At 47.5% G+C, this 25,903-nt stretch overlaps 2 protein-coding genes across 5 annotated transcripts in view; both read right to left on the bottom strand.

The window, feature by feature from the left end:
- The window catches only part of BCORL1 (BCL6 corepressor like 1), a 916,214-nt gene that overhangs the window by 97,985 nt on the left and 792,326 nt on the right, over positions 1-25,903 (bottom strand). The gene's annotated exons all lie outside the window — the stretch shown is intronic.
- Positions 4,555-25,903, bottom strand: part of LOC144826855 (uncharacterized) — a 29,508-nt gene continuing 8,159 nt past the window's right edge. The window contains exon 2 of the mRNA XM_078685324.1: positions 4,555-4,709. Coding sequence (XP_078541450.1) covers positions 4,555-4,709 — 155 coding nt within the window. The remainder of the gene's footprint in view (positions 4,710-25,903) is intronic.

Genomic DNA, 25,903 nt, shown 5'->3' with positions numbered 1-25,903 from the left:
GTGCAATTTGACAAAGATAGACAAAAGTGCATAAAAACGAAAAGCTTAAGATTATCACAGTACCGCTGCTTGTGATCTTGTACAATACCTCTACATAGGTCGGATGGTTATTTAAACCTATCCTGTGTGAGGTATCCGACTCACCTCACCTGGCTCAGACTCAGGTACAGTGAGGCACCGCCCTCTCCGTCGGTACCTCAGACAGTCTGCTGAGGCTGGGGGAGAAACTTTTTTAACATCACTTTCACTCACTCTTTATTGTGCACTGCATTAATGGATTGATTTGGTCAATTGCTTTTTACATTGGTCTCTTCTTATGCCCAGTCCACCAGTTAGTTTTTGGCTTGCTGCCAGAAGAGCTGAGGTGACAGGAGCACTGTGGCAGTTCCAAATGATGACACTGGCCACGAAGGGCAGTTGATGGAAATCCTTACTGTTTTCTCAGGGTTCCTTCTGTCATAGAGTTGTACATGTGTCAGTAACTGTAGTGATCACGGTCTTTAGTTCTGACGAGTGACTTGTTCGATTTTCTTAGCCTCTGTAGTGTTTTATCCTTCACTAGACCACCAGATTTTTCTATGTGTTGAATATGTTAGGATTTGGGGATTGAATCTGGTCAGGTCTCTAAACATTTCCCTTTGACCCTTGCCCCCTTTGGGAGTGTTGTGTTGTAGTACAGTTGGTACACCCTCAGCGGCACAGGGGCAGCCGGGTGCAGAAGTAGTTAGGCCCAATGTTATCCAATGAGAGGTAGGGGGCCTTCGGTTGGTGGCTGCTGGCAAGCAGGCTACGCGGCTGTGGGACCTGGGCTCCTGCTCACTTGCTCAGGGCAAATCGGGATGTAGGTTAGACCAAGGTGGCACTGCCAGGGGCATTCGGGCGGCTGGGTGCAGAGTGCTTTTGAGCTGTTGGGCGCCCAATGTTATTCAATGGAGAACTTCAAAGGTGAACAAAGGCCGCAGGCTCGGGGACGGAGATCCTTTAGAAGTTACCAACACTTTGTTGGGTAAGTTGGGATCTTGGAGGATAGGTAGACACCCAGGAGGGGGCACAGGGGGCCGTGGGGCGCCGGGTGAAGGGGTGTCTTTTGACGTCGGGAAATCTTACCCTATGCTAGTCGCGGTTGGAGGGGTTCCCTGCGGTGAGGTTGCAGGCGCCGTCTGGGTTGTCAAGGAGGCTCCTTGGGCACTGGATTCCAGATCACAATCTTCGGGGGGATGTCCTCAGGGTCTTCGTCCACTCAGGCACAGGACGGGCTCGGCGGGTGCATTGGGTGCTGGATTCGCGGTTCCTGGCTGGCACCAGGGGTGTATTGCCTTTTGAGCAGAGCCACTGCTTGTGGGAGAACCAGTCTTGGTAGAGTCTTAAGGCAGTCGGGTCCTCAGGGGTTTTTGAGGTTGCTGGCCACGGAAGGCGCCGGAGTTTCGCAGGAGCAGGTTCAAGGATCAACAGGCCGGTAGGGCTGGGGCCAAGTCAGTTGGTGTCGTCCTCTTGTTAGCAGCTGCACGGCAGGTCTATGGGTTTCTTGATCTTCTTGCTCGTTTCAAATCGGGATCTGTGGAAGGAAGGTTCAGGGTGCCCATAAATACTAAATTTAAGGGTGTTACAGGTAGGGCAAGGGCAGGGACCAATGGGTCCCTGTCCCGGGGTGAATACACCCCCTATCCTGCTCCTCCCCTGTGGGAGGGGAGCAGGAGCCTATCTCTGATTGGACAGGGCTCCCCATTCTCAAGATGGCGAGAGCCCGGATATGTGCTTCACCTCGCCTCCCCCACCTGAGGGGTGGGGTTGGCAGAGGCTGGCACACCCCCTTTCGTTCCTTCGGGTTTCCCGCCAATTCTTCCCGCCAGAGTGGGGGTCAGAACTGGTGGGGGCCAGTTGCTGAGTACAGCATGTGGCCTGGAGAAACTCAGAAAAGGCGGCATGCCTTTGAAGCTTCCCCTGCCCATCCTGGGAGAGGAGACCAAGCACCTCACCCAGGACGTGCATTGACGTGGACTGTAGGTTAGGTTCAGGGGCAACTCTAAGTTGCCCTCTGTAGTGCATTTGGCATTAAATCCCACACAGTGTGGGTTTAATGTGCTGAGAAGTTTGATATCAAACTTCTCAATCTTCAGTGTAGCCATCATGGTGCTGTGGAGTTCTTAATGAAAACCTCCTAGCACCATATACTCTTAATGGCATCACTGCACTTACAGTGCCCAGGAATGGCCCTGGGTCCTATAGGAGCACAGGGCTCATGCACCTGTGCCCACAGCACTGGTATAGTGCACCCAGCTAGAGGGGTGACTGATGTATGCTAGGGCAGTGTGTTTGTGGGCATGGCACACAGGGATGTGTGCCATGTCGACTCTTTGTTTAGTTCTGCACCAGGACACTCAGCCTGCAAAGGCAGTGTGTGGGTGTCAGGCTACAGGGCCCCTAAGGGTGGCACAATAAGTGCTGTAGCCCTTAGGGGTCTTCTCTGGTCACAATGCCCTGGGTACCTAGGGTACCATTTACCAGGGGCTGACATGTGGCCAGAGATGCCAATTGGGTTTAGGCTTTAGTACAGTTTTTACGGAAGGAACAGAGGTCCTGGATACCAGATTGGCAGGGACCAAGGGCACACCAAGGAAAAGTGCATCAGTTATCAGGCAAAATAGTGGGGGGGTTACTGCAATAGAAAATCACTTCCTTACAATGTGCGAGGGCAACAAGAAACAGTCTTGATGACTGTCTCCTCTGATTGTTTCACTCCTCTCCATTAGGAACAGTGACCCCCCTAGGTCATGTTTGATTATAGTTTTTTTTCGAGCACGGGCACTGGACCTTCATCTGCTCCCAGTCCCCTCTTTATTTTGCTACTAAGTAAAGACAACCAGGCACAATTGGCAATTAATAAAAACAAGGCCATTATTAACACCAATTTTGGCTTACTGTGTGACAAACCTGCACAATTCAAACTTGTGAAAGTGTATCAACTGGCCAAAGAGAATTCTAGTCACCTCAAAATCACCTACCTTTGAGCAAAGACAGTACCAATACTTCAACCAAGCATACAATCGTTCCTAATAACGATCGCATTTTTGAGTACCATGCCCCAAAGATGTAGGCATCCCTACGAACGAGACCAAAGGCTAATTAGAATACCTTCCAGTTATAACTCCTGACCAATTCATGAGAGATTACCATGACCCAGCATTCATCTCAATGCCAGATAGAATAATAAGGATTCCATGGACACTGACGGGTCAGGAGCACTTTTTTGATTTGATGATTAAATTTATAAAGCGCAACGAATGCCAGGAGGCGTCTTGGCGCTGAGGACTCAGAGAGCGTGTGAGGCTAGTATGCAAATGGAATTAGAGGTCAGCTTGAAATAACCATGTTTTTACTGCTTTCCTGAATGCTTTCAGATTTGGGCTGTTTTAATTATTAGCGGAAGAAGATTTCAAGATTTGGCAGATCTCAGCAAGAAGCTCCTTCCTCCCCATCATGCCTGCTTGAACCTAGGGATTTGAAACAGTTTTTGTTGTGCAGATCTAACGTTCCTAGACGGCACATAATATTTTATGCGCGAAGTCAAGTACGAGGGGCCTTTTCCATGGAGTGCTTTGAACGTAATGCACAACGACCTAAAGATTATTATTTTCTTAACCGGTAGCCAGTGCAATGCTCCTAGCTGCTGGGAGACTGATTCGTGTTTGGGAATATCCAAAATCAATCTTGCTGCTGCATTCTGCAGACGTTGGAGCTTTTTCAAAAATTGAGTTTGGATCCCAAAGTAAAGTGCATTGCCATAATCCAACCTGGAGATGGCAAGGGAAGTCACCAATGTTTTTAAAGCCTCCGGGGAAACGAAGGAACAAATCTTCCTAATCATTTTGAGGATGGCCCAGAAACTGGAGGTAAGTTAATTTGACTATCAAAGATCAGCCTATAGTCAAAGGTAATCCCAAGATTTTTTGGCTTTGAGACGGGTGTTGGACACTCACCCAGCTCTGAAGGCCACCATTTCAAAGACCAGGCCAAAGGATTGGCACCTAACAATAATACTTCGATCTTACTGCCGTTAAGTTTAAGACAGTTGGATTGCGTCCAAGAATTAACATGGGACAGGCAGTTGTTAAAGCGGTCGGCAATCTCCTCCTCATTATTAGTTACTGATCCGACTACCTGCGTGTCGTCTGCATAAGATATTACAGAGAACCCGAACTGTCTAATCAGAGTGGCCAGAGGGGTCACGTAAACATTAAACAACGTAGGACTCAAAGACGAACCCTGCGGAACTCCGCATTGCAGATTGTAAGTTTGAGAGCTGGATTCGCCTAATTCGACTCGAAAAGATCTCTCCGTGAGATATAGAGTCGTGGCAGATTCTTGAGCGCCCATGTCGGAGTATCAAGGCGCCTTCCCGCCTTCGTCCAATGACTTCCTAAGCTCAAAACTCACAGTGATTAAAGCAGTTCCAGTTCCGTGGCCCTCTCTAAACCCGAATTGTGAGTGGTCAAGCAGATTATTGGAGGAGATAAAGGCAGTGAGCTGGATGTTAAGCAATTTCTCCAGAACCTTTTAACAAAAAGGAATTCTGGAGACTGGCCGATAATTGTTGGGGTCAGCTGGGTCTAGATGTGGTTTTTTCAGCAGTGGTAGTACAGATGCGATCCTCCATGCTTCAGGAAACTTCCCGTGGAGTATAGTCCCAGAGAACAGTTCACTAAGAATCTCTGGAAAAAGATGAAAAATTTTCAGGGGGCAAGGATCAGAGGGAGCCCCAGATTTTGTACCTATTATGGTTTTAGTGATCTGTTCCCTAGTAGGAGGGGGTTCGTTAAGGAAATTAGAGAAAGTTTTGTAGACTAGCTCCACCTTGTCGGCAAAGGCCTAGCCCAACACATTACAAAAGTCTGGGTTGTTATCTGATTTGGGTTTGGTCGGAAGTTTGGCAAATCTTTTGACGGTGGCAAAAAGCTCTTTACTTGAATTTTTTGATGCAAAAATGTTAGTAGTGTAGTAATTACTTTTTTCTTCCATAATTACTTTTTTATAGGTAGCTAATGCCTGTGCATACTTCTTTTTTAGATCCTTATTGTAGTTTTGCCTCCATTGTTTTTCTGTTCTCCTACATAGCTGCTTTTGTTTCCTCAGTTTATCTGAGAACCATGGTTCAGAATGTTTTTTCCTTCTTGTGGAGGTGGTTTTTAAAGGTGCTACTATGTTAGTGGCCTTAGTAATCCAGGAGGTTATGTTCTGCACTGCCAGATTAGTTTCGACCTGCAGGTTTGGCTTATTTATCAATAGTGAGGTTTGGAGGAGGTCGGAATCAATTTTTGCCCAATCTCGGTAGGTGCGTGTCACCGGTAAATTGGTCCCTGTCTTGAATTGAGATGAGACCTCGATCGTAAATATAATGGCCCTATGGTCTGACCACACCACTGATAGGACCTCCTGTATCTTGATCTTGGGGTTGGAGGTAAATAGGCCGTCAAGAGTGTGTTCTGCGATATGAGTGCTCTCTTTGACCAATTGTTCCATCCCCAAGCCAGACATAGTATCAAGGAGTTCAACGTTCTTAGGGTCCAAGACATTCTCAAGGTGGTGATTAAAATCACCTAGAATAGTGTAGTTCACATAGTTAATGCGACCTTCCAGAAAAGGGGTACGTTTATCCACCAAGGAGACCTGGGCTTTGGGTGGACAATATATTAGTAAGCCATTCTAGGAGTCATTAGGACTAAGTTGTATCTGAAATTATAGCAGTTCACAACCATGTGAGGTGCCTAATGAGGATGCTATTATAGATACTCCATCTTTAGCAATGATGGCTAACCCGCCACCTCTTTTATTAGTTCTATCTGCTCTGGTAATCTGGAACGTGCGCATCAGGGGGTCCCTAAGTACTGGTGGGCGAGCGTATGCTAGAGCGCTAACCACACCGGAAGTAATGCTAATCTCCAAAGGGCCCTCTGAACAAACGGCACACGCCACGTCGGACCAGAGCCGAGGCATGCAACAGGTGAGTGGAACAAGTACAGTGAGTTAAGAACAACAAAGATAAAATCAGCAGGTTTTAGTCCCTGACATCAAGCGATATTCCATAAATGAGTGTACCGTAGCTAACAGCGTCTCTACTCTGTCTGCTTTCATAAGGTCTACATGTGGTTGCCTCCTAATCCAACACAAGCAACATTTAATCAACAACCTGATCGCATTAGTGTGGGTCATCCACTATGCCTAAGCCTCGACCACTCCCAATTACGAGAAAAATCATGGGCCAAATTTTCGCATGCCTCTTTCAACCAAGCAGAAGCCATCCAGGGAATAAAACCGGCTCTCACATCAGCAGCAATAATGGAAAGTCTTTCTCAGATTTCTTCTTCTAAACCTGTGCACCATGTCCTGGTCTCAAAGACCGAAGACACACTGTCCTTTTACTCCCACCTATTAATCCAGAGGCACACGAGACCTTAAAAAGAGGCAAAGTCATATCTGTTCCTCGTATCCACCACACAACCTCAAACAACTTACGATGTGTACGCTTTGTGCCGTCAACTACTTTTAACAGAGAAGAATCAATACAGACTTAATAAGGAATATGCTACTTACCAGTATGCATCTGTTCTTGGCATGTAGGGTTGCGGACATTCATATCTTGTGCATAGTGTTGGGTCCGGATGATTGCACTTTGTTGTCCTGGAAGAGTCTTCGAAGTATCACAAGATAGGTGACTCCTCCCCTGGACTACAGTGTGCATGGGCATCTTCTCCATCCTCAGATTGTTTTCGCCATTGTGGCAAAGATGGAGTATAGTAAGTAAGAGATGGCCATGCAAAAGAGAATCCTGCAGCTGCAACAGGCACCGGGGAGGAGGGTGGGCGATATGAATGTCAGCAGCCCTACATGCCAAGAACAGATGCATACTGGTAAGGAGCATATTCTGTTCGAGGCATGTGGGCTGCTGAATTCATATCTTGTGCATAGACTGTATAGCAGTATCTCCTCTAGCGGTGGTTACCTGTACCTGCTGCAGAAGTCTGAAAAAGAGTTTTAAGGACAGCCTGGCCTACCGCAGCTTGCTGCTTTGACTGCACGTCTACACAATAGTGTTCAGTGACAGTGTGTATGGTAGACCACGTAGCTGCTCTACATATGTCTTCAAGGGGAATATTCCCTAGGAAAGCCATGGATGCCCCCATTTTACGCGTAGAGTGTGCTTTTGGGGGAACAGTTAGAGTGCGTTTAGCTTTTTCATAACATATTTGGATGCACGTAACTATCCAACTGGCTATTCCTGACTTTGAGATGGGATTACCTTTATGTTGTGGTGAAAAAGCAACAAACAGTTGACTGGCAATTCTATGGATTGGTTGATATGGAAAGTGGATATGACTTTTGGCATGAACTTAGGGTTAGTCTGAAGTACTACCTTATTAGCATGTATTTGCATAAAAGGTTCTTGGATGGTTAGTGCCTGTAGCTCACTCACTCGCCTGAGGGAGGTAATGGCAATTAGAAATGCCACCTTCCGTGTTAGAAATTGTAATTCACATGAGTGGAGTGGTTCGAAAGGAGGTCCCATAAGTCTGGTAAGTACTATATTTAAGTTCCAGACTGGTGAAGGTGGGTGCTTTGGTGGGATTATCCTTTTAAGACCTTCCATAAAAGCTTTGATTGGTGGTACCCGAAACAGAGACAGATGTTGTCTATTCTGGAGGTATGCTGCAATAGCAGCAATATGTAGTCTTATAGAAGAGTGTGCATACCTATACCTCCATTTTGGCAGTGTCTGTATCCCTTGTTATGGATAGTTTTTCAGCGAGCTGCCCCCGTCAGTCTCGCGAGTTAAGCTGGAACCGGGCGTTGTCTCGGCATAACAAGGGATACAGACACTGCCAAAATGGAGGTATAGGTATGCCTTCCACAGCAGGTGACACGGAACACCAGTGAATGGGTGCAGACTAAATGAATATCGCATGTTACATCGGCTGTACCCTCACAACAGTCTAAATACAAACATGGTTTTGAGCCATTCAGAACATAGTGAAGGGGTACACGGCAGCGTTTTCAGATATATGTTGGTGACTGTCTGCGTTAACACTAGAATCAAGTGGCTTTTTCAGCATTGCTGTTTTTTGCCCTTCTTTCAGAGCGGTGCTTCCCCTTCATCCTGAGCCGTGGCCAGGTGGGGTGAAGTCCATACATCCTCCAATTGGGGTAAGATGTCTATCTCCTTTGGTCAGTTTGACAATTCATGTTCAAAAGTTGAGACCTGTACACTGTGACAATATGTACGAAGAGTGTGCCAGAATAATTAATATTTTCTACTAGGATCATATGATAGTGACCTAGTATAACTATACAAGTACGGTAATGCTATGTTTTTTCTAGATGACTCTAATGTAACAACTTCATATGTTCATTATTATTATTATTTTTAGAAATATCCACATTGGAAGGTTGAAACTATCGATACAGACAACTAGTGGATTCAGGTGACTCTAGTATCGAGTTTGAAACACCCATTATTTTTAATTTATTGATTTGAGCACTCATTTTTCATTTGATTGAGAGCACATATTCGTAGTAGCATGTTTATATAATGGTCCTGATGAAAGCAATGACAACTATTGTCATACATTGCAGAAACATGTTGACCCCTATATACATGAAATAACCCAAGAATCATTGGATTATTCTTATCTACTTCTTTTAACATTGGTAGAGTGGGTAGCGAAAGAATAAAGATACATTTAGCACCCCCTCATCCAATTTTAATTCACACACATTTAGAATTTTTTTGTTATAAACTTTTGCACTACGATATCAGTCCCCCTTCTCCTGGTAACATCACCTCACTCTGAGAAAAGAGATCACGTTAATCTAATCGCTCATGAGAGGGTACTTTGTCATCAGACCCACCCGTGTAGAATAGAACGGATAACATCAGGAGTGGTCTCAACAGGAACCCAAATGATGAAGGGCGGTTCCGTGTGGTGACTGATGGGAATCCTCACATGATCACTGAGTAGGCTCACTGTGAGGTTGACATGTACATCATGGGTATGTAGGTGAAGGCAGTCCTCTCTAGATTTATACATAGCATTTCCTGTCTTGGCTCCCGAGACCCTCTGATACTCATTGTTGTTTAATATTGATTGGGGATGTATCAGTGTGGGGTCTCTAAAATCCCCTGTGACCCTCCCTTAACGTTTGTTGTTGTTGCAGGGCGAAGCGACAGACCCAAGCCCTGAAGAAGTTGCCGTAAGTTTTCTCTAGTTGGCAACAAAACATGTCGGCGTCTTAAATACGAGTAAACTCGCAGCCAAGAATAAAGTCAAGAGGGCCAGCGAGTTATAACTCATTCTTTACCTTTTAACTTTCTCCTATGTGGGGTGGCATTATCAGTGTCACCCCCTCTAACTCTGTTGGGTTCAGCCTTGCAGTGTACCAATCTTGGTGCACACGCAGGAACTGTTGCCCTAGCACCCTCACCACTTCTTTTTCTTTTACACTTCACATTTTCTGTACGAGTGGTGTACGCTAATGATGAGAACCTAGGCGGCAGGCGAGTACCTTCCTGCAGAGCCTCCATGGTGTTACTCCCGTGAGGCGACACCACTCGTTTCCGCACTTTTCTAGTGTTCCAGCCTTTCCTCCTGCTTTCTTCTCACTCTAGCTAGTTAGCAGGGTGGGGTGAAATCTATTGAAAAATCTATTGCGATATATGGGGGAACAGTGCACTCTCTCTCTTTTTAACGAATAATTGGAAAAGGGTGAACCTAGTCTAGAAAAGTAAATAGCTTGAAATACTGGCTATTGCCCAATCCTGAAATGAATATAGGAGGGTTTGACTAGGCATAATTGTTGCACCAAAGGGAACAGGTCCTGTGTTGTCGCGAGTGTGTTTTAGTACCCCTTTTAGCATAGGAAGTGTCTTGACATTTTTCTCTGAGGTTAGAAAAGTGTCAAATAGAAAATCTTCTTCTATTGGGTCAGTGTGCATGTTGGCCTTGTGGTATTTTGCTGCTCTATCTAGCAGTTGGTTAAACATAATGGTGTTGTCAGTAGGCGACGGCTTAGTAGGGTATGGTGTGGTGTCAGGGATGGGTTGTGTGTCATATGGATCGTTTTGATCATCCCATGTGTCATCCTGAGGCTGTGGATCCTCAGGGTCATTAAAATCTTCCTGAGGATCTTCCCCCATTCTGTCCTCATCATTGTATTCTGAGTATGTAGGAGAGTAGGGCACAAAAGGCATATTAGGATAGAAAGGAGGAGGAGTAAAAGGCCTAGAGGGAGATGCCCCGAAGTCCTTTTTCTTTGGTGGTACAGGGCAAGCAGTGTCTGTGTCCAATGGTCTCTTTTTCCGGTAATAGATGGTTAGTTTGCCGGTTTCAGGATTTATGTACAGTTTTGATTGTTCCTCTGATTCTGGATCAGGGTGGAAGAGTTCTTCTTCCACTGTCCTTGGCGCCGATGTTTTTGGCTTACTGACTTGCTTGTGACCTTTTGGCTCGAGGGCCTTTGGTTCTGGAGTCTTTTTCGGCTCGACTGTCGGTTTGGGGTCGGTAACCCTTTTTTGGTTCGACGTCTTTTTTCGGTTTGGCAGTCTTTTTTGGTTCGGCGACTTTATTCGGGTCGACGACCTTTTTCGGATCGATCCTCTTTTTGGGCTCGATGCCTTTTTTAGGGTCAGTGTCTTTGGTCGAGTCGATGCCTCTTTTCGGTTCGACTGGTTTTGGTTTAGTTGCACTCTTTTTTGGATCGGGTGCTGTTTTCGGATCGATGACCTGTTTAGGGTCGAGGCTTTTCTTTGGATCGATTTTTGGTTCGATCACCTTTTTGGGGTGGACGACCTGTTGTGGTTCAACCCCTTTCTTCGGCTCGACGCACTTTGGCTGGTCGACCTTCTTTTGTTCTACGACCTTTCGGCTCGACGGCCTTTTCTGGGTCGGCGACCTGTGGTTCGACAACCCTTTTGGGTTCGACGACCTTCTTGGGGGAAGTTTACTTGGTCCTGGGCTTTTGGAAGGGTTCGATTTCGACTTGACTTCTGAGCCGAGCAGGAGGGCGGGGCTTCTGAAGGTGTTTTTCGATCTCGGCTAAGGCCCTTAGGCGATGCTTCGACGGGGCCTTCGGTTTCGGGATAAGCGGCGTTGGGGGCTGTGTACTCACGATTTTCCCCGGCGGGATCTCGTCGTCCGAGTCCGACGGGTCCTCGATGGTAACGATCTCTAGGTCCGAGTCCGCCGCTTCTGGGAGGTCGCGTTCATCATCGAAGATGTTCTCCGGTTCCGGTGTCGACCGCTGCATCTCTTGCCTAGCGGCCCATCGAATCCGGATGGTCTTCTCGAACGGAATTGGGCACACGCTTGCCAGTTTTGTTCGTTGTGCTCCGGTGATAAGTACTTGTTGCATACTGTGTGCTTGTCAGTATGCGGGAATTTGAAGTGGCATTGTGGGCACCTTTTGAACGGGCTCCTTTCCATCGACAGCAGACCCACGTGGCGTAGAAAAGGCCCAACGGCCCGCGTCGACGACCGGATCAAGATGGAGAGGTTGGTCGAGTCAAGAAGTACCGAACGAGAACAATACCGTTGAAGGCCTTTTGGCCTTTAAAAGTAGTTAGTTTCGGTTTCTGAAATTGGAGTAAAGGAATAACATCCAAACCCAATGGCGGAAAACAACAATCTGAGGATGGAGAAGATGCCCATGCGCACTGTAGTCCAGGGGAGGAGTCGCCTATCTCGTGATACTTCGAAGACTCTTCCAGGAAAACAAAGTGCAATCATCCGGACCCAACACTAGGCGGCAATCTATGCACAAGATATGAATTCAGCAGCCCACATGCCTCGAACACAACTTTTCTATCACACCCTGGGTTATACAAAAGAACTGGAATTTTGGGGCATCTCTGTGTCGTATTCCAGCCATGAGCATTCCATTCTACTGGAGCAAATGCATTAAAAATCTGGTAATCAACCACTGCACTTTCAACTGGCCCTTAAAAGGGCTTCCCCCAAAAACATAAGCTCTCTAAAATCAGATTCTATTTACTCCAAGCAAGCAGCCAGATTACATCTTCAAAAAGTTGGCCTGGCTGACTACGTCACTGCCCATAGGTCTATTAGTCGATACCTATAGGAATCAGTCACACCTCCAAGGCATACGGTGGGAGGTTGGGGGGCAGGAATAAAAACTGTTAGAATTTTGAGTTGGAGCATTGCAGGCCTTGGAAAAAAGCTTGAGGAGAATGCCTGGGCTACATTTATAAAGAAGCAAGACATTTGCTGTTTCCAGGAAACATTGGTATTGGAGTACATTGACCTAGACAGCTTCACAGTAACTCCAGCACTAACACAGACAAGAGAGACCGAAAGAAGGCCTCACCACAGGGGTTTCCATTTGGATGTTCAGTCAACACAGAGATAACCCTTTCCACAACAAGTGACAGCATCAAACATCTGAAATTAAAAAAGACCAACTGGGTCCTGGGCATATTTAACATATACCACCCGCCAGGTACTGGGAAGGAAATTTTACCCATCCTCAGCACCCTCGAGTTGCTTATTGGTAATATACACAATGAAGAAGCAGCAAATTGCCAAGTTCCCAGGGACTGTAGGGTAGTGGTTGTTAACCTTTTTACTTCTGTGGACCCCCACTTAATAGAGGAGAGGAGATAGCCTTACGATTAGAGTGGTCGACCTCGAAACTGGGGAACCAGGTTAGAGTCTGGGCAACGGCGCTCAACATCCTGTAATTCTGGGCAAATCACTTAATTTCCCAGTGACTAACAAAAATGAATGTGGCCATTTGTAACTAAACTGGTGCTCATGTAAAGCGCTTTGATACCAGATGTCTTGGGTCTAGTTCGCGCAATATAAAACAAACAAAAAAAAACTACTGTGAGGCATTACTAAGGATTTTCAATCATTTGAACAGTAAAACAATACACATAAAAGCATTTATAAAACAAATACACAATTGATGGAATATTTTATTTAATTCTCGAACAAACATTAAAAAAAACAAAATTGTAATGGGAAGGTTGGAGTTTTCTAGATTTAATTGAGGCCAGTCTTGTGTTATGTACTTGCACTGCTCCAACGAATCTCACTGATGATGGACTTGCACTGCTCCAATGAATCGATCTGAGGATAAACACTTAATTTTAACAGTTTTTACATTAAGATTCTTTATTTAAATACACTTTATTAATCTGTTAATATAATTTTATTTCCCATGCAATCATGGGCCTCTAAGTAGGCTCTGCAGACCTCTGTGGGTCCCCAGACCACAGGTTAAGAACCACTGATCTAGGAGCCTGAATAAGACCTCCCAGTTAATAACACTATCTTTATCTCTGGTACTCTAAACACAAATTACACCCGATGCTACTAGAACAGAGTGCAATTGAAGAAGACCTTGCATGGGGCATTCCACCTCCTAACTACCCTTAGTGCGTTGCAAACAAGAAAGGGGAATTGCGGAGTACTTTACTAATTTCAACAGCCTTACGCCCTCTAAATAGTCGCACCCCATAAGACTCATCGGCACAAAATCACTTTCAGATAAGACAATCATCAAAGCATAATCAATTACATAATGTTAAACACAGAGGCCTAGCACTTGGTCACTGACATGTTGTTGGTTCACGGATTGGAAAGCGATCACAACCCTCGTTTACTGCTACTATCTTTTCTGCTAGCGAGCCAGATCCGTCTTTCAATCAGAAGCTGTCTCCTGCTCTGTAACGCCACTCAAAAACTGAACAGAAAGAATGTACTACAGCCATTTAAGCCCTGGAAACCCTCTAATCCATCAGCACAATCAGGGCACCACTTTTCGTCCCTCCTAACGCACTTCACAAGGGGATATATGAAATGCAATTTTGAGATCCTTTTGGATGCAACAGCCAACCTATGGCAGGACAGAAGCAACAGCTGCTATAATGCATCTACGTTCTTCCACCTCTCATGGGTCAACAATGAATGCTACAAGCTCAAAAGAGTCCTTGCAACTGCAATCAAGAAAAGATATGCCAGTGCAGATGAGGAAAAGTGCCATTCACACTTATAAAAGAACTACAAGCATTTAAATAATTAAAGAAAATACCAATTATAAGGCATGGGGAGTCCTTCAGGCCTCCATTAGTCAAAAGGACCCAAAAAATGCTGTGATCTAGTACAAAGGAGTTGTGATGGCCATCCCAAAAATCTAGGCTCAAACGTAGCAGCCGAGACCTGGATCCAGCAATTTACTACTTTATATCAGTCATCTCCTAATCTTGATCCACAACAGCTGGATTTATGGGATCCATTCCAGTTTAATCCATCTGCTAAAATCCCTTGTCTGCTAACAAACTTGACCAAGTCTTCTGACTCAGGACAGCAAGAATTTAATGAGGAGGTCTATGATCCCATTTAAAGTCAAAAACATCTGAAGGCACCCGTAACTGACAAAGTAATCACAGACATGTACCAGAGCAATCATGCCCAGTGGTCCCCTGCCCTAACACCTGCTTTCAACTCCATCTGGCTCCACAAGCAAGAACCAGCTTCATGGAGAACTACCTTCATTGTACCCATCCATCCATAACAAAGAACAAAAAAACAACTCTACTAACTAATACCTAATCTCCTTATTAGATGGTGAGGGCAAATAATTTGGCTGGTTACTACTCTCGCAGCAGTAAACACGGATGGCCAAGGGAAGATCATCACGCCTTTACAATCAGACTACGGAAAGGAGCAAAGCACCCTGACCAAGTCATGTGGTTGCATCTCATTTGTTGCAAAAATGTTACTTTGAAAAACTCTTCATTATTCATGGTCTTTATTGACCCAAAAACTACTTTTGATTGTGTCAACAGACCAACTCTATGGAAAACATGAAGGAATTTGGCTTACCAGACAACCTGCTCAAAATTCTGAACAAATTACACATCCACGGTAAAATATGGCCTAGAGGAGAATATACAATGGCCTTTGGGCAATGAACTAGACAGACAAGGTTGCGGTTTAGTGTCTGTGCTATTTAAACCATTTTTAAATGATGTGCGCAAAATGCCATCTGCTCTTGACGTAGATGTTCCCAAAGGGAGTGGACCAAATACCAATTCGCTATTCATAGAAATGCAGTATTACTGCCATGCACAGAAATTGTCATGCATTGCTTCTATGGGACTTTCTGTGAATGCAAAAAACTAATGATCAACATCCAATAAACCATATTCATAATAATCAATTGAAGGCCAAAATCAAAATCATTCTTTAAAATTGACAGCACTGTGATTGAGAGTCATTCCTATGACTTTCTGGGAACAGGGAATAAGTTTCGACATAAACTTCACCTTGGACGAGGAACTAGCTAAAAATAATGTCACACTCAGTCAATTTGCTGGAGCTGTACGACACTTCTCAAACAAATATAGTGACAGATTAGTTTGACCAGCTATCACTGCTTATAAAACAATGCCAAAACCGCAAGCTCAAAAAAAAGCAGAGATAATGGGCCATAAAAACTTTATAACTCTACGAACCACAGAGAATACTCTCCTGCAATGTCTCTTTCACCTGGGCCTGAAAACTCCTAAACAGCACTAAGGGTAAACTTGGAATTGCTAAAAATTGAGGACCACATCGCACTCCAACCTGTTTTGTACTGGGCACACCTCTTATTCAATTCTGAACTCTCCGAAAAAACTGAGATCACTGCACGACCACTGGATTCAAGCTAGCCTGGCTGATGAAGGGTGTTACCCCCGAAACCGTTCCCAGGATGCTTCCTTCTGTTCCAGTGAAGACCTGGCTTGGCAGTTCGGGCTGTACTGTTCCAATGAGGTACAAAGGTCAATACTGTTTTGCCTATAGCTGGGTCTGAACTTGGGTCGCAAAGTGAGCTAAAGAACGATGATGGATTTGACTCAAATCTGTGATGTGGGGGGGGGAAGAGTGTCTGAAAAGTTTCAGCACTCTGTCCATCATCTCCTTGTGTTTGCTTAGCACTGCATCATGGAGACAATACTACACATCTCTACCATGATTTAGGCATGTTGCTAATACACTCACCAAAATCAGATGGCAGGATTTATGGCAATCCAGAGCTCAAATCAAAAGGAAGTAGGCTAGCTATTAAGAGCCATTTTGGGCCTTTGTACAGGGGAGGGACCTATCCAATAGAGGCATTCTCTTGTCACAATTCCGGTCAACTAACCTGGTCTTCCATACAAGCAATACTTTAACCAGATTTTTTCGAAAAAAGATCTTTGTAAATATAATTTAGAATTAGAACCCTCTAAGGCCAAGATTAACATGGATGTGCACACAAACTTGTGCCATGTACATTTCCCCCAAATTAATGATATTAGGCACTACCTGCACTATAATACTATGGTTATGATTTAGAACGTGGAGGGAATGGTCCTGCAGACTTTTTTTCGATGGGTTCACCGCCCGCCTACTTAGCGGTTTGCTTGCCCTATTTAGATGTTGCCAAATCCATGGAAGAAAGACCGCAAGAGTCCTGCCAACTCCGCCAGATATCTTCATTCGCATTGAAGGCATCATAGGCAGAAGCAGCTGAAGGCAGGAGTCCAGCCAAGGTTATCGCCAAGCTAATCACGATGTGCCTTTCTGTTAAGGCAACTGTGGCAGGAGATACCTCCTACATTGAGTTGGTGGAATCGAACAAAATGATCTAAAAACTTACCTTTTTTATTGTTTCCCACTTCCTCTTCTGTCTTGAACCCCATCGTCCAGGTCCATCCTTTGTTGCTCCCACTCCACGGCGAAGCCAAACGACTCGGCTGATGCCGGAATCTAAGGTAGACCACTTCTACAAATGCCCTACAATGAATCGTGTGTTGACAACTGCTGTAGCCCTGTGTATTTTTGCACTCCTCTTACATGCAATATTTTTATTATGTGTAATGCAGTAGTGTTCATCTTCCTACTTATCAAGGTAAATTGAACACAGCTGTATTGAAACTTAAAAAAATAATTGTTCTTGTGGTGGTTCTAGGTGTTGTGCTTGTGGTGCCTGTGGGTATGCATTCAATGGTGTGTGTATGCGGCATGCAATATGCAACACAAGTGCCCATAATACATTGCCTACATATGTTTTGGATGCAAACATGACACGTGTATTGACATAATAATAATTAGTACTTACCAGTCTCCACTCAACCAGGGACTAACTCCATCAGCAAACCGCCGCTAGGGCACTGCCAGCACAACGGGAGTATCTAATTAGGCTCAGCGCAATACCACCAGCAGAGGAGACCGATGTGGTGGTGGTTAAGCCGACAGGCATCTGAGTAAGGCAGGTGGAATACCGTCAACTCAACGGAGTTCTTGAAATCACCGCCAACGAGGGACGGCCAGAGTACTGCCAACATCTTAATCAGGCCCAATGTTTTTTGGACCTTTTGCATGCCCAAGACTGTTTTGATCCTATAGGTATTTTTAACTCCACTGTATGTTTCATAATGCCTTTCACTAAGCTGAAAAACAATTTAGTGCAATAAGTTAATTCCAGCAGATACCAAAGTTTGAATGAAGGTGGTTCTGTTCAGTTGGGTGAAGTATTTTTAAGAGCAATTAAGCTCAAAACGTAGGTGGGCATTCTCTTTGCATACACTGAATGCATTCTTAGGTAAGCTACTTTATTAACTTAATCCTGACAAATCAAACCTAAGAATCTAGAACCTAGTTCGACAGAAAATAAGCAATGGATGAAAATAGGAATTGGCAAAGTTCACACGCAGGGTGAGGGTGTCTAACAGGAAGGATTTACCAACTATTGATGCAGCCAGAGCAAAATTCCACAGTAAATGGAGAGGTGGTACAACACATTTGCAAGTTTCAAACAGATTTATTTGATCTTCCCGAAATATATCCAAGAATAATAAGCACACTATCCAATCAAAATGCCAGAACTACAGCATACTGACAGTGCCCATTAAATTGTTGGCACAAGTGACAAGTTACGTGCCATCACTAACCTTCTTTTTCTGACGGATACTCTATGTAACAGCAGATTCCTCATCTTGTGAATATCCCCCAGGTATCAGAATGGCTCTGCAAACTGTGCACCAATAGATGGCATTGTAAGGCTTCAAGCCAATGTCTTTCTGCTCTGGATGTGATGAATGGAGCTGCTTAAAAGCATCACCCATGTGCGCTAATGTCAGTTGCTTTCTTAAGCTGTTCGCGATCTCAGACAGAGCCAATCAGCAGATTGGCATGACCCATATGCATATCTCTAAACTGGTAACTTTTTAGAAGGAAAATAGTTAAATTCACAGAATGAGGAGGCGGAAGGGTCAGTGAGGGATCTGCGGTTTGGGAAATGGTTACCAACAATGAGTAACTTCTGATGAAAACTTATAACTGCAGATTCCTCACTGTGTGAATAGATACAATTGCAGTAACTCGTCAGGTGGTGGGTATGTGAACTGGCTCAAACCAAAAAGTCCTGCAGTACTGAGTGGGCTAAATTCCCCTCTCAAAGGACTTGGTTGTCGAGGCAGTAGTGCTTCATGAACATATGTACCGACGCCCACGTAGTTGCCTGACAACTGTACAGGACAGGTACTCCACGTGCTAGTGCAGTGGTAGCAGCCTTAGCTCTGGTTGAATGAGCATGTTGAGCTCACTGGAGGCTACTTTTTCACTAGAGTGTATCAGATCTTTATGCAGAGAACACTCCATTGGGAAATTTTCTTTTTTTATACTACCTTGCCCTTCTTTGCCCCCGAGAACTCCACAAAGAGCTAACTATCCACCCAGAGTTCTTTAGTGTGATCAATAATAAAGCTTAGTGTCCTCCTTGAGTCTAACCAATGAAATCTCTTTTCCTCTTTAATGGGATGAAGTGGGGGAAAAATTGAGAATGGTGATAGTCTGCCTGTCATGAGATTAAATGGAGTGACTACTTTTGGAAGAAAGGAAACTTAGATCGCCAACACCAACTTATCTGGAAACAATGTTGTGTAAGGTGTGCTGACAGAGAGAGGCTGCAGCTTACTCACATACCTTGCTGTTGTTATGGTGACGAGAAAGACCGTTTTCAATGTCAGAAATCTTAATGGACATCTGTGCAGCAGCTCAAAAAAGGTGCACATCTAAAATGCGAGATCTAAGTTCCAGTCCTACTATGGCATGACAACATGCTTGTGGTAGAAATAAATGTTGCAGATCTTTAAAAATAACAACAGGTGATTTAAACAAAGTCGCAAAGAGTTGAAATGGCTAACAAATAGCCCGTAGCACAAGTTACTTACCAACGGTAACAATATATATGTAAGAAACAGCAGTTAGTGTTAGATTCCTTACCTTAGAATATCCCCAGGCGTCAGACTGGATCCGGAAAGTTTTGCGTAGCAGTACCCCTGCGCGTCGGTAGGCGTCGTCTGCGGCTCCTCGTCCGTCTTCGGCGTCGCTGGTGCCGGGATGACGTCATCGGAGTACTTAGACGCCGCCCTCGCGCACGTCAGTTCTTATACACAGCTTTTCCGCGCCAGGAACGCAGAGCCATGATAAAAACCGACACTGGTGCCATGAAACTAGGGCCCTCAAAGGGAAGAACCGTAACCCAAGATATCGGTTCGCAGAACGGGGAGGATGGGTGGGGCGGTAAGGAATCGAACACTAACTACTGTTTCTTACAGATAATATCATTACAGAAGGTATGTGCATCTGAAAGAAACAGGTTAGTGTTAGATTCCTTACCTTAGAATAGATACCCCAGCAATACCAACCCCGGTGGTGTGTCTGCGAACCAATAATCACACCAGAAAGTCCTGGAGAACAGAACGGCCGAAAAAGCCATCTCTCCGGACTTGGCTGTAGTGTCTAGCGAACGTGTGCAGCGAAGCCCACGTAGCTGCCAGACAGATGTCCTGCAAGGGGACTCCTCGACCCAGGGCAGTAGTAGCCACCGTGGCCCAAGTGGAATGGGCCCTCAGCCCAACAGGAGGCTCCTTTTTAGCCAAACAGTAGCATACCTTGATGCACAACATGACCCATGAGAGATGGTCCGTTTGTGCACCGCCCGTCCCCTCTTAGCGCCCACGTAACCAGCAAAGAGCTGGTCGTCCACCCGGCACTGGCGTGTGCGGTCCAGATAGAATGAGAGCGCACGTTTTGGGTCCAGACGGTGGAGCCTCTATTCCTCTTTCGAGGGATGCGGATGCGGAAAGAAGGTGGGCAAGGTGATGGACTGCCCGATGTGGAAGGCTGTGACTACCTTGGGCAGGAAAGAGGGACACGTTCTCAAGACAACTTTGTCCGGATGGACAGACAGGAAAGGAGGTTTGGAAGAAAGAGCCTGGAGCTCACTCACTCTCCTGGCAGAGGTGATGGCAACCAGGAAGGCAGTCTTAAGAGTGAGAAAACTAAGAGGGCAATTGTGAAGTGGCTCGTAAGGAGCACACATCAAATAAGTAAGAACAAGATTCAAGTCCCACTGAGGCATCACGAAAGGAACAGGAGGAAACATGTGAATGATGCCCTTCAAGAATCTATTTACAACAGGCGACTTGAAAAGAGAAGGCTGATCAGGTAGCCTTAAAAAGGCTGAAATGGCAGAGAGGTTGCTTTTGATGGTGCCCAGAGCAGAGTCCTGCTGGGCAAGAGAAAGAAGAAAGAGGAGAACCTCTGAAAGGGGATCCACAGCCTTTGCTGTGCACCATGCCACAAATTTGTTCCACCTGCAGGCGTATACCGATTTTGTGGAGGGATGCCTGGCTGATCGAATCACATCACAGACCTCAGGAGGCAAGTCAAATGGCCTGTCGCCGCTCAATCTCCACGCATGGAGGTGGAGACTGGACAGGTTCGGGTGGAGGACCATCCCCTGCTGCTGCGACAGAAGGTCCTCCTGAAGAGGCAGACGAATCGGGGGATCAACTGACATGCTGAGTTGATCGGGATACCAGAATCTTCGTGCCCAGTACGGAGCCACAAGGATGACTTGGGCCCGGTCGCGCCTGATCTTCTTCGGTGGAAAGGATTGTATGACTTAACAACTACTGCCTCAACCACGACTTCTGGAACAACGAAGGCTAAACCACGACCATTACTTAACCACTACATTTTAAACCACTATTCCCTAAACCACGAAAAATTCTGTTTGTGAATCGAATGCATTTTCAATTGTTAAAATCAAAGCAACACTGCCATCTCCTGACATAAACCAGTAAATAAAATGTAAATCAATTTCTTCAACAACCTTAGCTGTATTTGTTACTTTACTATTACGAATTTATTCTTCAGGTTATATTTCTATCTATTAATATATTTTTTATCGTATTTGTGGGGGGAGTCCCCCCCACACCCCCAATCTACCCATTTATACGTTTTCCTAAATTAACCTACGTACAACTCTGGTGTTCTAAAAGTCGTGGTTCCATCCTTCGTTGTTCCGTCGTTCATGGATGTTGCCTTCGTGGTTCAGCCCTCTTCGTTGTTCACTCTTCGTTGTTCCGGTAAGTCGTTGTTCATTCATCGTGGTTAAGGATGTTTCCCGGTGGAAAGGCATAAAACAGACCGCAGCTCCACTCGCGCGAGTGCCGCCTTGGAAATTCCAACGCGCAGAACTGATGACATTGCGCGTTCTCTTCAGTGGCAAATAGATCTAACCAAGGCTCTATCCCATCTCTGAAAGAGGCCTTGCGCAACGTCAGAGTTCAGACGTCATTTGTGATCCATCATGCACCGGCGGCTGAGTTCGTCCGCCCTGGCGTTCATGGAACCTGCCAGGTGTTGAACCACCAGGGTGAAACCGTGGTGTTCCAGCCATTGCCTGAGGCGCAGAGCCTCCTGACAAAGGATCCACGACTCCACCCCGCCCTGTTTGTTGCAGTACCACATGGCGGTGGTGTTGTCCGTGAACACCTGCACTACACTTCCCCGGACAGAGGGAAGGAATGCCTTCAGTGCAAGTCGGATCGCCCGCAGCTCCAGATATGGAGCCGGGACTCCGCCGTAGACCAGAGGCCTCTGATCTCCGCCTCTCCCATGTGGGCCCCCCAGCCCAGGAGGGACGCATCCGTTGCTACTACGTGCTCCGGTTGGGGTAGGGAGAGGGATCTGCCGTTGACCCAATCGCGGTCCATGAGCCACCCCTGCAACTGTCTCGCAGTGCCCTCCGAGATCAGGACGTGGTCGGACAGGTTGCCCTGATGCTGGGCCCACTGAATCTTCAGGTCCCACTGCAGAGCCTGCATCCGCCACCTGGCGTGATGCACCAGAAGGATGCAGGAGGCCATCAGCCCCAGAAGCCGCAGCGTCAACCTGACTGAGACTCGGGATAAAGGCCGAAAGATCGGAATCAGATCCTGAATATCCCGAACCCGCTGTTCGGGAGGATAAACCCGAAACTGCGCAGAGTCCAGAACCGCTCCGATGAAGAGGAGCTTCTAAGAGGGACACAGGTGCGACTTTGGCACATTGATGGAGAACCCCAGCAGGTGCAAGAGGTCGGCCGTAGTCTGGAGGTGGCTGACGACTGTCTGGGGCGAGCCCGCCTTCAACAACCAGTCGTCGAGTTAGGGGAAGACTGACACCCCTAATCTGCGCAAATGGGCTGCGACCACCGCCATCACTTTCGTGAACACCCAAGGGGCGCTGGTAAGGCCGAAGGGAAGCACGGTAAACTGAAAGTGCTCGCGGCCTTCCGTGAACCGCTGGTAACGCCGGTGGGCCGGCAGGACGGGGATTTTAAAATATGCGTCCTGCAAGTCCAACGCTATCATTTAGTCTTCTGGGTCTAGGGCAGCTAAGACCTGAGCCAAAGTCAGCATCTTGAACTTCTCCTTCCGGAGGAAGCCATTGACGTTCCGCAGGTCCAAGATAGGGCGTAGGCCCCCTTTGCCCTTCTTGGGACTCAGAAAGTAGTGGGAGTAACAACCACACCCTACTTCTGACCCAGGAATGCTCTCGATGGCCCACTTGGCCAAGAGGGCTGTAACTTCCTCTTGCAGAAGTTGCAAGTGATCCCCCAACACGCGGTGGTACTGCGGTGGCATGGCTAGAGGGGTCGCCTCGAAGGGGAGGGAGTAGCCCCTTCGGACGATTTGCAACACCCACCTGGCCGATGTGATGGAGCGCCAGTGGAGGAGGTGATGGTGAACCCTGGCCCCCACTGGCGTAGAATGGGCCTGAAAGCTCGGACTAGGAAGGCTTTGAGGCGGATGCTGCGGGGGTGGATGTGGACTGGCCTCGCCGCTGTCCCCGCCACGGCGGTTACCAAGTCCACCGCCACGCTGGATGTTAGTCTGCGGCCCGTGGCTGGCAGGACGTGAGGGGGGCCCCTTCCTTGGCCACGAAAGGAGCGAAAGGCAGAAGTCTGCTGGCGCTGGCCCGACAGGCCCAAGGACTTGGCCGTAGCCCTTTAGTCCTTGAAACGCTCAGGCGCACTGTCTGCCTTGTTGCCAAAAAGGCGACGGCCATCAAACGGGATGTCCATGAGGGAATTCTGGACATCAGCCGAAAAGTTGGCGGACCTCAGCCAGGTGTGGCGGCGAACCGTCACCGTCGTGGAAATCGCCCTGCCCAGCGAGTCCGTGGTATCCAGCCCACATCGGATAGAGTACCGTGCTGCATCCCGCCCTTCCGCAAGGGCTCGAGCGAGTTTGACCCGGGCCTCCTCCGGGCAAGCAGGCAGCACGTCCGCGACCGTGTCCCACAGAGAGTGGGTATAACGGCCCAAATGGCAAGCGGTGTTGACCGACCACAACCCCAGACTAAGTGAGGAGAACAGCTTCTTACCAAACTGCTCATACCTTTTGGTTTCCCGATCAGGTGGTGCAGTCGGGAATGCGGTCTGGGAGTTAGAGGCCTGGATAACCAGGCTCTCGGGGTGGGGTGGGTGGACAAGACGCTAGGGTCGCCAGGGGCTAGGCGGTGGCGCCTGGCCACGTTCGGATCTACAGGGAGACCTGTAGCGGACCTGGACCAAGTGCCCAACAGAACGTCAGTAAGGGCCTCATTAAACGGCAGTAGAGGCTCCGAAGAGCTTGCCTGCGGTTTAAGGACCTCGGTGAGGAGGTTAGTCCTCAGGGCCGCGACGGGGCGCTCAAGACCCAAGGCCTTGGCCGCCCTCGTCAGCACCCCGCTGTAAGCAGTCCCCTCCTCCGTAGCCATGGTAGGTGGGGAGACAAAGCCACTGGCCTCCCCTAGATCCCCCGCCCAGTCCTGAAACCACTGGCACTCTCATGCCAGAGGGTCCTCAGACCCCTCCCAATCCCCCTCGCCACCCATCTCCTGATAGTCAGGTACAAAGGATGGGGCTGGATCATAGAAGAATTGCTCTTCTCTCAGCGTCGAATGCGGCGTCGAGCGACGCCGGTCTGATGCCGGATCCAGACTTAGGGAGGGACCGGGGACGACGACGTCCTGGGACACCCTGGGGGTCGGCGCAGGCGGAGGGATCGTAAGGTCGACCAGCGATGACCCGGATCCAGAGGGGCCCTGCGGCGTCGGTACCAGAGTCGTCGACGGCGCCAAAGCACCCGGCCCGCTTGGGCTCCCAGTCGGGGCCGCGGGGCCCGAAGGCGCCACAGCGGGACCCGACAGACGAGAGAGCGACCTCATGGACATGAGGAAGGCATCAATCTCCTCCGGCGTCGCGTTCAGCCCAGGGACCGGCGGGTATAGAGCTGGTAGCGGCGCCTGCGGCTCCGGCGGAGCGGCATCACCCGAAACCCCGGCCGCATCGCACGAGCGTTGGGGGAAGTCGGAAGAGCAATGTAGTCTCTTCGACTTCTTGTGCCTCTTACCTGACGACTTGGAGCCTGACGAATGGTGTCGACTTGCCGAGCTTCGATGACTGTGGCCCCGCGACACTTCCTTCGACCTCCTCCTCGACCTGGACCTTGAACTGCACGGGGTTGAATGCTGGAGCTCGAGGTGCTTACGGGACCGCTCCTGCCTAGCCTTCGATGTCAAGGCCCGGCAGTCGGGGCACAACTTGTCGTCATGGTCGGGCCCATGGCCATACAGGCACCGGTGATGGGGGTCGGTAACCAACATCAGTCGGTTGCAATCGGCACAGGGCTTGAACCCAAGCATCCCTACTGGCACCGATAGTCTTATGACTCGAAACAGGATCAAAAAGATCGAAAAAGGTAGTCAAAAAGTGACTAAGGAGTACTGCTTTTTCTGGATCTGCGCTTGCTGGCGCGGAAAAAAGAAGAACTGACGTCAGCGCACGAGGGCGGCGTCTAAGTACTCCGACGACGTCATCCCGCCGCAGGCGACGCCGACGACGGACGCCGAACAGCAGACGACGCATACTGACGCGCAGGGGTACTGCTACGCAAAACTTTCCGGATCCAGTCTGACGCCTGGGGATATTCTAAGGTAAGGAATCTAACACTAACCTGTTTCTTTCAGATACAGTGCTGACAGCAAGTTCTTGGTGGGTCAGGGACAATATAATCAATACAATTTCAGACAACTTGGTTTGTAGGAGGTCAATTAGTCAGCTGCTGCACAAAGCCACACACTTGTCCCAGTGACTGTTATAGCCCAATTTTGTGAGGGAAGCCTTGCTGGAAAAATGATATCAATGACCTCAGGATGAGGAAGGCTGAAAAAGGTAAACTGCTGCCGCTCAATCGCCAGGCATAGAAATGCAAAATGTGCAGGCCTGGGTACAGAACCCTGCTCTCCTGCTGTGACAGAAGATCCTCCTGAAGCAGCAGCTTGATCGGAGGACACATGCTCATGCCCAGGAGTTCGGGTACCACACTTGCATTGCCCAGTCCGGCACTACTAGGATGACTTGGGACCCTTTTTTCCTAATCTTCTTCAGAACTTGAGACAGGAGAGGGGGGGTGGAAAAGGCAAGCAGAAGTCCTCCACTCCAGATGGAAGGTGTCTCTGCCTTGGAAACTCCAACATGCAAGTGC

This window comes from Lissotriton helveticus, chromosome 4_1 (assembly GCF_964261635.1).
Source record: "Lissotriton helveticus chromosome 4_1, aLisHel1.1, whole genome shotgun sequence".
In the NCBI taxonomy this organism is placed as follows: domain Eukaryota; kingdom Metazoa; phylum Chordata; class Amphibia; order Caudata; family Salamandridae; genus Lissotriton; species Lissotriton helveticus.
Note: the sequence above shows the minus strand (reverse complement) of the source record. Positions and strands in the feature narration are given on the sequence as shown.